The 14,017-nt window shown below is 43.7% G+C and overlaps 1 protein-coding gene across 1 annotated transcript in view; it reads right to left on the reverse strand.

Annotated features, from left to right (window-relative positions):
- The window catches only part of SCAPER (S-phase cyclin A associated protein in the ER), a 211,624-nt gene that overhangs the window by 44,080 nt on the left and 153,527 nt on the right, over positions 1-14,017 (reverse strand). The window contains exon 26 of the mRNA XM_081925815.1: positions 4,197-4,426. Coding sequence (XP_081781941.1) covers positions 4,197-4,426 — 230 coding nt within the window. The remainder of the gene's footprint in view (positions 1-4,196; positions 4,427-14,017) is intronic.

Here is a 14,017-nt window from a genome sequence, read left to right on the forward strand (position 1 = left end):
CTGGATTCCCCCAACCCAACTCCACAGATGGCAGAGAAAACTACACTCTTTTATCTTCTCACATAAAAAACCAAGAATAAGCCCCAAATACCTGCACCTCCCCACCTCAGAAGGAGGATGGAGAATCCCCAACATAGAAGCATATTACATTGCCAACCAAATACGCCATATAATCCCATATATACTTGAAGATGAGACAAAACAATGGGTGCACCTAGAGAGGGACACAATTGAAAATACCTGCACCACAGCGTACCCTCTCCTCCCAAACAAACTAAAGAAAATTCTCACAACACTTAACAGGTACACACAGACCATGTTCAAAGCATAGAAAACAGAAATAGGCAAACTATCCCCAACCTCATCCCCACTAATCCCCCCGGCGTATCACCCATTATTCCACCATGCAGCACAAAACCTCCAGATAAAAACCTGGCAAACCAAAGGCTTATATCACTTAATAGACTTCTATAAAAATAACAAAGCTTTGTCAACAGAAGAAATACAAGACAAACTAGAAGACACCTAAATGCCCTGGTTAACACATCACCAATTACATGCCCTCTTAAACAACCAACAGTAAAATCAGCAGCAAATAGGCCCCTGATGACCTTCGAAAACCTCCTCCTAGCAACAAAGGGAAACTGTAAAGGGATGGTATCCACAATATACAAAATACTACTCCAAAATCCCACAAACCCCCTAGACGCAATCAAAAAACAATGGGAGAATGACATAGGCTATGAGATTAACCCCACTCAATGGACCAGAATGTGGTCTAACCCCCCCTTTAAATCCATATCAACAAAAAGAAAAGAACTCACTCTGAAACTCACCTACAGGTGGTACCTAACACCAAGAAAACTAGTGCTAATACACTCAGGAACCTCACCAAAATGCTGGAGAGGGTGCGCCTCCACAGGCACATACCTCCACATGTGGTGGGAGTGCCCCAAAATCCAACTATTCTGGACAACAGCCATACGAGAAATATGTAAAATAACTAAGCAAGTATTAGACATCACCCCAGAACTGGCCCTACTAAACATCTTCTAAGACAACAATGCCCACTTACACCACAAAGAACTCATAACTCACCTACTTTCAGCAGCCAGAAACACCATAACCAGACACTGGAGATACCTGTCAGGAGTAAGCATGGACCAATGGTACCAAATAGTATGGGAAATAGCCCTACTATCTGGTGAACCGGGTTCGATTCCCCGCTCTTCCACATGCAGCTGCTGGGTGTTCTTGGGCCAGTCACACTTCTCTGAAGTCTCTCAGCCCCACTCACCTCGCAGAGTGTTTGTTGTGGGGGAGGAAGGGAAAGGAGATTGTTAGCCGCTTTGAGACTCCTTAAAGGGAGTGAAAGGCGGGATATCAAATCCAAACTCTTCTTCTTCTTCTACTAGAAAAATTAACCAATAAACTGAAACTGACACGGGGACAAACAGAAGAAGACGCCTTTACCCCCTTTATCACAAACACAGCCCAAAAAGACAATGACAATAATCCACCAACAGCATACAAATCAATATGGCTAATTTATCCAAAACACCCACCCACCCCACTCACACACGAAAACAAAGATCACCACAGCCAATCACAAATGAACAACTACACCCTGGGCCAACCCCAACCTCTCTCACCACCAAAGGAACACAAGTGAACAACAGAGAACAAGCACGAGTAACTCTGACACCAAACCCTACATACATTAAGCAAATTAGAAACATCGCCACCCTCCCCCCCATCTCCCCCTCCCCCCCAATGTCTCAACAAATGAAACTGATTTGTAAAAATGTTTACACGGAAAAAATACAAGAGACATTACACATACTTCTGTAAAACAAGAAAATCTTCAGTAAATCCCCCCCAAAACACACACACACACAAAAACAAAAAACTAAGGGCTATGATTCCTGGTTTCTTTGCCTAATTGTTCATTTTATTTCTCTACCCTGTTCAGATCTTTCTCCAAGTCTTGTTTTGCATTAACTATTGTTTAGAATTGAAATCATGTTTTGAACTATGGTTTACAGCTGCTTGCTTCTTTTGGCTTTTCACCTGCTTGGCACTTCCATCTCAAGAGGTACAGTGTATTCTGGCACCACAGTAAAGGCCATAACCATGGATTGTCACTTCAGACACCATGCTAAATCATGGTTAGCACAAACCATGGTTTGCAAACCCACTTCAAACTACAATGTCTGAATCCTTGATTTACTGGCCAATACCATGAAAAATGGCTTATCATCAGACATCATACTGAACTACAGCTAATGGTTTTATAATAATTAAAGTGAGCTTCCAATTGCTTCTTGGCCAGCGGGGCTTACTGCCAGGGCTGATCAACTAACTGACATGGATAGCAAGCCCTGCTAGGATCAGCTGCACTAGGGCCACCAGGAACTCTCTGGTGCAGCTGAGAGGGCTTGCTAGCAGGGCAACCTGTTGATCTGCACTGTCAGCGAACCCCTTTGAAGGCATGCTTCCATCGTCAGTGCACCTTCACAGAGGTCTGCCGTGAGTCTATTTGCTGGCACAATTTGAATCCAAACCACACCTGCAAACAGACTTCAAAGAGACTCCTTGTAATAACTGAACAGGTAACTTCATCATGTAAAGATTCGTGCAAAGGCAGGTGGGAGAAATAAGGATTCAGGTTTAATATGATGTATGAATTATAATCTTCTCAAAGACTTCACAGATATTTTAATAGAGGATATGAAGGGGAAATTTCATAAGCAACAGCGACTACCACTTAAGGAAATCTGCGTTAGAAAAGGACTCCACATGCACCAAGGTAAAGAAGGAATATCCCTGCATCTATCTGGAAAAAGAGCAAGAGGTGGCAAAAATGCCAATTTAAATAAAAATGGTTCAGCACATAGGAAAGGATGTAGATAAAATACAGAAAGATAAAGAGCTGTGCATTCAAGTGCAGTTCCTGCCATCTAGAAATTAATGTATTGAGAAAGGCCTTTCAAGTGCATCTAGCACAAGAGGTCAGAGCCCAAGGAAGGGCAGGGTCAGTGCAAGGGGCAGAGGGGGGTTGAAGACATGGCAAAAGGTAATTTATTAAGAGAAGAGGGAGACCTCCTTGAAAAATTAAATGTATCCTTTACCGCATCTTCCAGAGAAGGTGGAAGACAGATGACAAAGACAAAAGAAAGACAAATATTTGGGTGGGGTTGGGAGCACTCCCCCAGAATCCTATTCAGAGAGGAAACAGACAAAAGATGATGTGCAGGGTGCTCCCCACATCACCCAACCCAGGCACCAGACAACTGATTTCCCTTCCCTTTTAGCCTCATGCCGAATATGTCATGTCTTTCCGGGCTGCCAACTGGAGATATATGGAATTTTGAAAAAAGGTTTGTGTAAAATTTGGATCCAGCAGAATTAGAATGGATCCTCCTGAATCGGCATAATTTCACATGGGTTCACACAAAAATTACCATCAAATTAGAGCTTACAGGCTGCACAACAAAAATCAGCACAATAAAAATCACCACCGCAAGAATACTGGCACGGATCCTCATGTTTCTGGAATGATCTCCTTTGAGATGTACCTAGCACCAACATTATGAACTTTAGTCAGTGGCCAAGTACGCACATCCTTATTCAGGCCTTTGAAGATGGATGACGTTATTGGCCCATAATGTTATACTGATTTTGTTTAACATTATTGGCCCATAATGCTATACTGATTTTGTTTAACATGTATTTTGCTAACATGTATCTTGTTTATATTGTATTTGTAATGTTGGGCTTTAATAGACGATTTTGTTATGCATCTTTGGGATCTAAGGCCATATAGGGAAGGAAGGATATACATTTGATAAACAAATAGATGGCTTCAATATTTATTTATTTACTATATCAGCCAATGTACTCAAGATGGTTCGTCATTAAATGATACGAAAGAGAGAAGAGGAAGGGAAGGAACAGGACAACAAACCTGCTCAGGCACCATGGCCACTGCAGGAGGGGAGGTGTCAAAGGACTGCTGCTTACAGCTCAGCCCTGCGGCCGTCACCTCTCCCCTGGATGAAGTGGGGAAACTGGGCGGAGACTAATCTGGAAGAGGAGGGGCCAAATGGCAGTTCACTCCAGCCAGGTTGATGGAGAGGACTTGATCTTTCATTTTCCCCTATGAAGAGGTTAAAGACATCCAGTTGTTTTCTCACCTAATGAGATCTTGCATCCTGCTGTTAAAGGCTTCAGCTTGTGTGGCCTTGTTCTTTGGTTCCTGAATTAATTTTGGCACACAAATCTGTTTGTTCCCATACGATACACTGGAGATCAGGCACCCGAACACCACAGCTATGATTCTTAGAACTCCAGTGGTTACACCTTCAAACACTTGCTTGTTGGCAGTTCTTCCTAAGGTAGCATTATGGTCATCTGGAATGTAAACCTGCACACATATATCAAAACAAAATAAATTATTAAAAAACAAAACAACCCTGCTCCATTTTCCAAATTATTTGTTTCAATTATTTCAACAGTTCCTCACAGGACTTCATTCCCAGAGCCGTCACCACCCTGGTCGCCTGCCTCTGGATGCCCTCCAGCTGGTGAGGTGATGCCCTTCACCGAGTCACCCCAGAGTCTTTAAGGCGTGCATTAGTAATAATAGGGATGAAGATAAACAGAAGGAGATGTGTCTTAAGTGGCAGACTGTCAACACTGTCCAGAGCTGGGTATCATTCTAGGAAGAAAAAGGCTGGCTCCAGGGAACTTTGGAATGAATACCAAAACAAATAAGGCTGCTTTCTAAACTCAGAAATTAATGATAACTCCAAAGTGATTTCACTTTAAAAAAAGGTATTTACACTTTTATTGTACAATAGTGGAATCATAAAGTACAGTTGCCCCACAGTTGAGTGCTGTATCTCTCCATGGGAATATGGTAACACTTGGCAATGAAGAACATGCACATTTTTTTTATTATTCATCAGCTCTGTGCCTTGAGTTGGTACTTAAAATCTGTTGTAATAGTCTGTTCCTGGTAACGAGCCAAGCTAGGAAGTGAGAAGTCTTCAGCTACTTATTCAAGTTCAGCTGAAGAAAGAATATTGTGTTGCATCAGTAATTTACACAGCCTGGAGTAATTCACGCCTGGTGATTTTGATCCTCTACCTAAGTAGATGGATTGTATTTAAAACACGTGTGCCTATTTAATTAGCAAGTAAGATGCTACAATTTGGAAGTCATTAGCAAGCATTCTCTGTACAGTGGTACCTTGGTTCTCAAATGCCTTGGTACTCAAATGCCCTGGTTCCCAAATGCCGAAAACCTGGAAGTAAGTGTTCTGGTTTGCAAATGTTTTTTGGAAGCTGAACATCTGATGCAGCTGTCGGCTATTGTTAACGGGGCGCCTACACCAATCAGAAGCTGCGTCTTGGTTTTCGAACATTTCGGAAGTCAAACCGACTTCCGGAATGGATTAGGTTTGGTGCTTTTGTTTTTGCTATTTATTTTGCGTTTTTGTTTTTGAGGCTTTTTTTGTGTGACTGTGTGGAACCCAGTTCAGCTACTGGTTGATTTATTGACTGTGAGACTGCGGAAATGGATAAAAGCCCCGCATCCAAATACTATCATCAGTGTAGGTAAGAAAATTTTTTAATTTTAATTTTCATCATCTACAATACTGTTTTTATTTATTTTATAGTACAGTGCTTTGATTATTGCTTTCATTTTATGGATCAGTGGTCTCGTTAGATAGTAAAATTCATGTCAAATGGCTGTTTTAAGGGTTGTTTTTAAAAGTCTGGAACGGATGAATCCATTTTGCATGACTTTCTATGGGAAAGCACACCTTGATTTTGGAACGCTTTGGTTTTGGAACAGACTTCCCAAACGGATTAAGTTTGAGAACCAAGGTACCACTGTACAACTTAAGGTATTCCATTATTTTCCCTAAACATGTCTGGCTCAAACTACACACAACACTGGATGATCTGTGATCAATTTGGAGCCTTTTAAAAATGCAGCCAGGCAGTGTTGTGTGTGTGTGTGAGGGGGGAAAGGGCTGCGAAGGACACAGCTGAGTACCTGCATTTACAGGTAGGAAACCCAAAAGTCACAGTGGTTACAAAAAGCTGCCAATACGGAAAAGGTAAATTATGCTGCTCTTCTAGCACATGAGCACTCACTCCTGTGCCTTCGTGACATCAGCAGCCATGAGGTCCTTTCACATCTATCTGCATGATTAAAACACCACAGATGTATGGCAGGCAGATATAACAGATCAGGGCCCTTTCAATCCAGGCATCCAAAATCTGAACTGGCTGGCCAAAAGAGGCTGCTATGTGCCTTTTGGCAGCAGCAAGGATGGTTTTATTTCAGCAGGTGTTTTTTGGATAATGCTTTGAAATGAGATCTGAATGCTGCTGATTCTGCCTTTTTTGCTTTTGTATTGTTGCTTTTGGACTATTAAAATATATATTTTGGCCTTTTAAAAACACACACACACACACACACACACACACGCGTACGTTTATTTGGTTTTGCCAAGTGCTTCTGTTATTTGTTATAGGAAGGTAGGGTACAAATACTGGGAATAATAAAGCAAAACACATGTTTTAAAATAAATTAATGAACAAACCTCTGTGTGGGTTGTACTCTCAAACTAGCGTTAGTAGGACTGGGACACAGGGTTTTTAACAGAAGTGGATAATTTATGCTCAGCGGTCCTTACTGAGATCAGCAGATGCATGCACAAGGTCAGTTATGGTGGCAAGTCCAGCAGGGGGCAAGGGCCACCAGAAACAGCAATCTTTCCTGCTCCCCCCCCCCTTACCAAGTGGGCTGCAGCCCTTAGGGAAAGAGCACCCGCTTTGAAGGCAAGAGGTCCCAGGTCCCATCCCCAGGTAGGACTGAGAGAAACTCCTTGCCTGAAACCCTGGGGAGCTGCTGCCAGTCAGAGCTAGACGGACTGGTGGTCTCACTAAGGAAGTTTCCTATCTTCCTGGTGCTGCTAATAGGAAAGTGGGCTGTCATCTTGTTTATCTATTACATTTTCAGGGCCACAGACCTGCCCTTTTCTCTACTCCACCTCCTCTGCCCCTACGCATGATGTGCAATAAACGCATCTCCTGTAAACAAAGCCGAAGCCAGGCCGGGGAAAGGAAAGAGAGACACTGGCTAACTGAACGGAGGGCTCTTCCCATTTGCTTTCCGCATGCTCTTACTGACTGAGCCACAGGACCAGGAGCTTTGCTCCATTCTACTGCGCAGTCCTAAAGACATCCAAGAAGGTCCAGCAGATAAATGCTAAAAAGGTGGGAGGCCTAATCCTCTTGGATGGGCTTAGTGCTTCCAGTGTAAACTTCGCGGACCATTTTGAATAATAATAATAATAATAATAATAATTTATTATTTGTACCCCGCCCATCTGGCTGGGTTTCCCCAGCCACTCTGGGCGGCTTCCACAAAAACCAGAAATACACTAAAATATCACAGATTAAAAACTTCCCTGAACAGGGCTGCCTTAAGATGTCTTCTGAAAGTAAGGTAGTTATTTATCACTTTGACATCTGATTGGAGGGCGTTCCACAAGGCGGGTGCCACTACCGAGAAGGCCCTCTGCCTGGTTCCCTGTAGCTTTGCTTCTCGTAATGAGGGAACCGCCAGAAGGCCCTCGGCGCTGGACCTCAGCGTCCGGGCAGAACGATGGGGGTGGAGACGCTCCTTCAGGTATACTGGGCCGAGGCCGTTTAGGGCTTTAAAGGTCAACACCAGCACTTTGAATTGTGCTCGGAAACGTACTGGGAGCCAATGTAGGTCTTTCAAGACCGGTGTTATGTGGTCTCGGCGGCTGCCCCCAGTCACCAGTCTAGCTGCCGCATTCTGGATTAGTTGTAGTTTCCGAGTCACCTTCAAAGGTAGCCCCACGTAGAGCGCATTGCAGTAGTCCAAGCGGGAGATAACTAGAGCATGCACCACTCTGGCGAGACAGTCCGCGGGCAGGTAGGGTCTCAGCCTGCGTACCAGGTGGAGTTGGTAGACAGCTGCCCTGGATACAGAATTGACCTGCGCCTCCATGGACAGCTGTGAGTCCAAAATGACTCCCAGGCTGCGCACCTGGTCCTTCAGGGGCACAGTTACCCCATTCAGGACCAGGGAGTCCCCCACACCAGCCCGCCCCCTGTCCCCCAAAAACAGTACTTCTGTCTTATCAGGATTCAACCTCAATCCATTAGCCGCCATCCATCCTCCAACCGCCTCCAGGCACTCACACAGGACCTTCACCGCCTTCACTGGTTCTGATTTGAAAGAGAGGTAGAGCTGGGTATCATCTGCATATTGATGGACACCCAGTCCAAACCCCCTGATGATCTCTCCCAGCGGCTTCATATAGATGTTAAAAAGCATGGGGGAGAGGACGGAACCCTGAGGCACCCCACAAGTGAGGGCCCAGGGGTCTGAACACTCATCCCCCACCACCACTTTCTGAACACGGCCCAGGAGGAAGGAGCGAAACCACTGTATAACAGTGCCCCCAGCTCCCAGCCCTCCTAGACGGTCCAGAAGGATGTTATGGTCGATTGTATCAAAGGCCGCTGAGAGATCCAGCAGAACTAGGAAACAACTCTCACCTTTGTCCCTAGCTCGCCGGAGATCATCAACCAGCGCGACCAAGGCAGTTTCAGTCCCATGATGAGGCCTGAATCCCGATTGGAAGGGATCCAAATGGTCCGCATCCTCCAGGCGTGCCTGGAGTTGTTCAGCAACCACGCGCTCAATCACCTTGCCCAAGAATGGAAGATTTGAGACTGGGCGATAGTTGGCCATACTGGCCGGGTCTAAAGATGGTTTTTTAAGAAGCGGTTTGATGACCGCCTCCTTCAGCGGATCTGGGAATGCTCCCTCACAGAGGGAAGCATTCACCACCCCGCAGAGCCCATCGCCCAGCCCTTCCCGGCTTGCTTTTATTAGCCAGGATGGGCAAGGATCCAGGAGACAGGTGGTTGGTTTCACGCGTCCAAGCAGCCTGTCCACATCCTCGGGGGTAATGGATTGAAATTGATTCCATGCAACTTGACCAGGCAGAGCTCTAGCACTCTCCCGCCCCAGCCCTGCTCTGTCTTAGCATGTTCTACCCACAGCTGAGAATGACGGACAGCAGCCGCCATCCAGGCAGGATAACTCTGGGCAACAACTGTGCTCCTTGCACAAACAATTCTTCTCAGCAGTGGAAGGAACAGTTTTGCCTATACTATCTTATTGTGTTTGACATTTTTTCTTGTTGAATTTTGAAGTCGTAATACAGTACCTGCTTACAAATAATAATAATAATAATAATAATAATAATAATGATGATGATGAGAAACTGCAGCAGAATTTAGAGATAACCTGTCCTTTTGGCTTTTGTGTACCTGGCTGGTGGCAACTAGCCCCTGAGCATAACCAGTTTGCTTGAGCAGGCGCTGAGGAGAAACAGTTTTGCAGTGCTTGAATGGATCCCGCAATAAAGGCAGCCGCACAACTGCTATTGTGGGCTGGAAGGAGCAGCTCTGGGGAGGGCAGCTGTTTGTGCTTGGGGAACCAATCCTGCTTTAAAGGCTAGTATTCTTTAAAATGCTACTGGCTCCCACAGTTGTAAACAGGTAGTAGTATTAAAACACAGGAGCACACCAATACTCTTCACCATTGTCCCACTGGATGCTGTTCTTTGAACGTCATCCTGCCTGGAAGTGGACAGTGCAAAACAATCTCAATTGAAACCCAAGGGAATATAAAGTTGAGATACACATTCTTTTGAAATTAGCATGAGTCAACACTTTGTGAGGTAGCACTTTGCAAAACAAAAACAAAAAACGACCATTTTAATTTTTCTGTTTGAATTGTTGATGTCCCTGTTGCTGCTTTTTGATCAAGATGCAGCTTTAATGTTCATAGTTTTCCCTATGAATCTGCAATCCTGCTGCAAAGCAGGGAAAGGGAATTTTGTTCAGTCTGCATTTTTAATCAACCTGACCCAATTCACACCTCCTGAACTAATATGGAATCAGAATTTAATTATCCTTATGATAATGTATTTCCTTCTTTATTTATTAATAAAATTTCTTTTAAAGAAAAAATATCTGAATCCTCTGATACAGTTCTTGGCCCAAAAAGCAAACTAAAATGTTCACAAACTCCCTGAAACAGTCATCAAAGTATCAAAATGGTACCCACTGACTCTTTTTACATCTTAAAGCAATGGGTGTGGGGGGGGGGAGAATGAGAGCGGTCCTAAGAGACATCTGGCCTTACTTTTATTATTAGCTTAAATCTAAACATGTTATCACTGAATAATTTAGCATACAGTTTAAAGAACAGAACAGTACAATAAAGTTCTGTAGTCAGAATGAAAACACACAAAAACTGGAGTGTTCATTTATTAAACCATCAAACTCTCAGTGTGCTAGAATGCCCGGGGGCACAAAAATAACTTTTCAACTGACATTTAAAAGGCAGTAGAGTGGGAACCAGGTCTACAGAGGACATCTTAAATATGAGGTGCCATCACCGAGTAGGCTCTCTAATCGAAGATGACGGTGGGACTTGGAGGAAGAGACTCCAATTAGTTTGCAGTTAAATAAACAAAATTAAGGAAATTTTTCTTGGAGTGGGAGACTCAGGCCCAAGTCACAGTTCCCACTTACCTTCTAGCTTTTGCTGGGAAAACCTCTACAATTGACAAAATGCATGCCAGAAGAACTCCCCAGCCCCTCCCGGCAACACGCAAACTCCCAATTTACTGCCTACATAAATCCCTTCTCTATACTCTCCCGAGTTACAGCTTTCAGCTCCAAACTGCAAGTGAAGAAGCTACAACATCTAAAACTTAAAAAAAATGAAACAAATATGGGACAAGTAGGCAACCTATAATGAAACATTCAAATCATCTATCTATCATTCTCACCCACTATCAAGCCTTCCACGTACAATCTACTGCAGACCCACGGAAAGAGCAAAAATGTTGTTGGTTTAAATTTTTTCCAAACATTCCGCAGGATGACCTTAAGGATCTCTTGGCTGACGCCACAGGATAATATTTTGTGACTGCCCTTCCTCTCCAAAGCAGAACCTGTCTTTCTGTGGGTGCCCTCGGGGGACACGCACCAAGGGGTGTTGTACACCTTGTGCTGCTATCTCTGATCATGGCATTCCTGGTGTGTCTGAACCCCGTTCTCAACATCAGCAGTGGTGCTGTGGTTTTTGCAGACTTTAAAACACCTCTGGGCTTGCCTGAACAGAAACGTTTTGAGAAAAGAGGCACTTCTGGAAAGTATTTGCAGTAAATACTGCTGACGTTCTCTCTCTTGTCCCTTACAAAACCGAACAATTAAGCTATGGAGCGACTGGCGCTGCCTCCTAAGGTGGGTGGTCTGCGAGGTCAGGCTGGAGGCCAATTGCAGGGCGGTGGAAGGGAAGATAAAGCTGACTGGTGTTACCTGGCTGGGGACTAAACAAAGCTTTTAGCTCCTGACAGCTCCAGTCCTTCAGCCTCCAGACAGACAAAAAGAAGAAATAACCCAGAGGAGGACAAAAGCCTAGTAAGCCTCAGTATTAAAGCAAGTCCCTCTGTTGCAGAGTCAAACATGCAAGTGCCATTACTTGGCTGATAAAAGCACCTTTCCTTAAGGGTCTACATTTTGCTCCATAATTTATTCAAATCTGAAATATGACATAAGCATCTCCATTCAAGTAATTGAAGCTACAAAATGCAGTGGCAATAAGAGAATTCACCCTCCTTTAGCTGTAAGGCCACTCAAAAAAGGAAAAGCAAAAAATAATAATTATCAGATGCTCCTTAGAGAGTTTACAAACAGAGAGATACTTAAAACAAGAAACAACTAGCAATCAATGCATTTTATTTACTATTGTTAATGTTTTATTCATATCTAAAATCTTAGTCTTCGAAAGAAGATTAGATTAGATTAAATTAGTCTTCTAATCTAAAATCTTAGTCTTCGAAAGAAGATTCTCCCAGTCTAAATGGGTGCTGGATGGCCATAACCTTGAACAGGTAAAATACTTCAGTTACCTAGGGCTCACATTCCATCATACAAGATCTTGGAAGCACCATTGGCAAACCTCCCTTCAAAAGGCGGAGATTACAAAGCTAGCCATACATAGATTCTTCTTCACAAAGGGCGGCAAATATGTTCCAGCAGCCTTAAGGGTTTTCAACGCAAAGCCCGTTTCCCAACTCCTGTATGCAGCAAATGTCTGGCATAATGGGGACCTGCCAAAGCTAGATGGCTTTCAGGCAAAATTTATACGATCTCTGCTGCAGGTACCTAACTGCGTCCCCAACTCCATACTTTTGTTGGAAGCTGGTGAATGTCCAATTTCAGCTAGAGCGTGGTGGGCTGCCCTAAGACATTGGCTCAGGATTTCAGTGTTTAATCTAGGGAAGGGTCTGTACCAACATTTGACCAATGAGGAATTTGTCAGCAAATGGCAGAAAACCATGGCTAAAAAAGCCACCTCTATTGGTCTGTCTCCCCCCCCCAACTGTATTACCTGGGCTATTAAGGCACCCAAAAGGCTTTAAAGCAAAGATTATGGGACAATGCACACAGTGACTTGCGATCTCGATCACATGCAGTCTGTAGTCCACTGGCAGCAGGAGTTCAATATGGGTATGTCTTTGAATTAACATCTTACATCAAAAACCTGACAGTACCTAACTATCGAAGGCTTTTTACCAAGGCCAGACTGAATGTCTTCCCCTCTGCAGTGCTGGATGGTAGGTTGAGAGGAGTTCCCTACCAGGACAGACTTTGCTCGTGTCCTCAAGACATCGATTCCATAAACCATATTTTGTTACATTGTGTGAAGTATGAGCAGGCCAGGGCTGAATTGATACTACCCTTGCTGGTGCCTTTCCCGGGAAAGTCAGAGGCTCACTATGTCAGGTTCCTACTGGAAGACCGGTAGAGCTAGAACTTTGGCAGTGGCAAAGTTTTTATCGGTGGTTGCAAGAACAAATGAGCCCTATATTCCAGACAAAGTGCTTGATTAACCTGGAGGTAGGCTGTATGAACTCTGTATTGATTTGTAATGTTTTGTTGGTCTCTGGACCGTAATAAAGATTGTTGTTGTTGTTGTTGTATTCATATCTGACACTTTGCACTATAAAGGATTGCCAAGATGGCTCTCAAATTTGAAATTCAAATTATCCCAGACTGTGACTCTTTGTAGTATCATGACTACGAATGTCACGTTAGGACTGGGAAGTCCACTGACCGTGGGCTTGTCACTTTCAGGCTGACCTCCTTCGTAGGGTTGTTGTGAGGATAAAATGAAAGGAGGGGACAAAGAGGAGTGAAAACGGTGGATGCCGTCCTGAGCGTCTTTGAGGAATGGGGGGATACATTGGCACCCTGGGCTCCTTCGGGAGGAAGGGCGGATATAAAGTGAATCAAATCCATCAATAAATAACGGAATGCATTATTTCATAGTGAATAAAAAGAAGGAAAGTCCAATCTTGCAGGAACTGTTCTAAATAATTAAGATTCCTAGATTAATGCAATCCAAGGTAAAATGTATGCTAGTCATGCGTGGTTTTGTCCATAATTTGGATATAGTTCAGGAATAGGTACTGTGCATAAGAGGCAGTGGAAGCAAGAATCTGGTGCTTAGTAAATGTGGTGGGAACATTTAACCCACGGTGGCAGTGACACTTCTGAAAGGAAAGCAACTAACTGAATGAACAAAAGCACCTAAGACCAGGTTCAAGGCAAGCTCAGATTGCTTGCTAACTTGCTCAGCTTGTTGTTTCCAAAGACATTTGGAAACACTCATTAGATCTATCTGAGAGCACTTGATTAATAAATTAATTCAACCTGCCCCATAGAGTCTATTTTTTAAAACACAAAAGAATTTGTACTGAAATACATCACCACCACCTCCCCCCAACTTAAGACACTGCTAAAAATATTAAGTTTTTAGGTTTCATCATGCAATGCACACATCTTTCTAGGGAAAATGTCAAAAAGTAACTATA

This window comes from Podarcis melisellensis, assembly GCF_964234715.1.
Source record: "Podarcis melisellensis genome assembly, chromosome: 9".
Taxonomy (NCBI): domain Eukaryota; kingdom Metazoa; phylum Chordata; class Lepidosauria; order Squamata; family Lacertidae; genus Podarcis; species Podarcis melisellensis.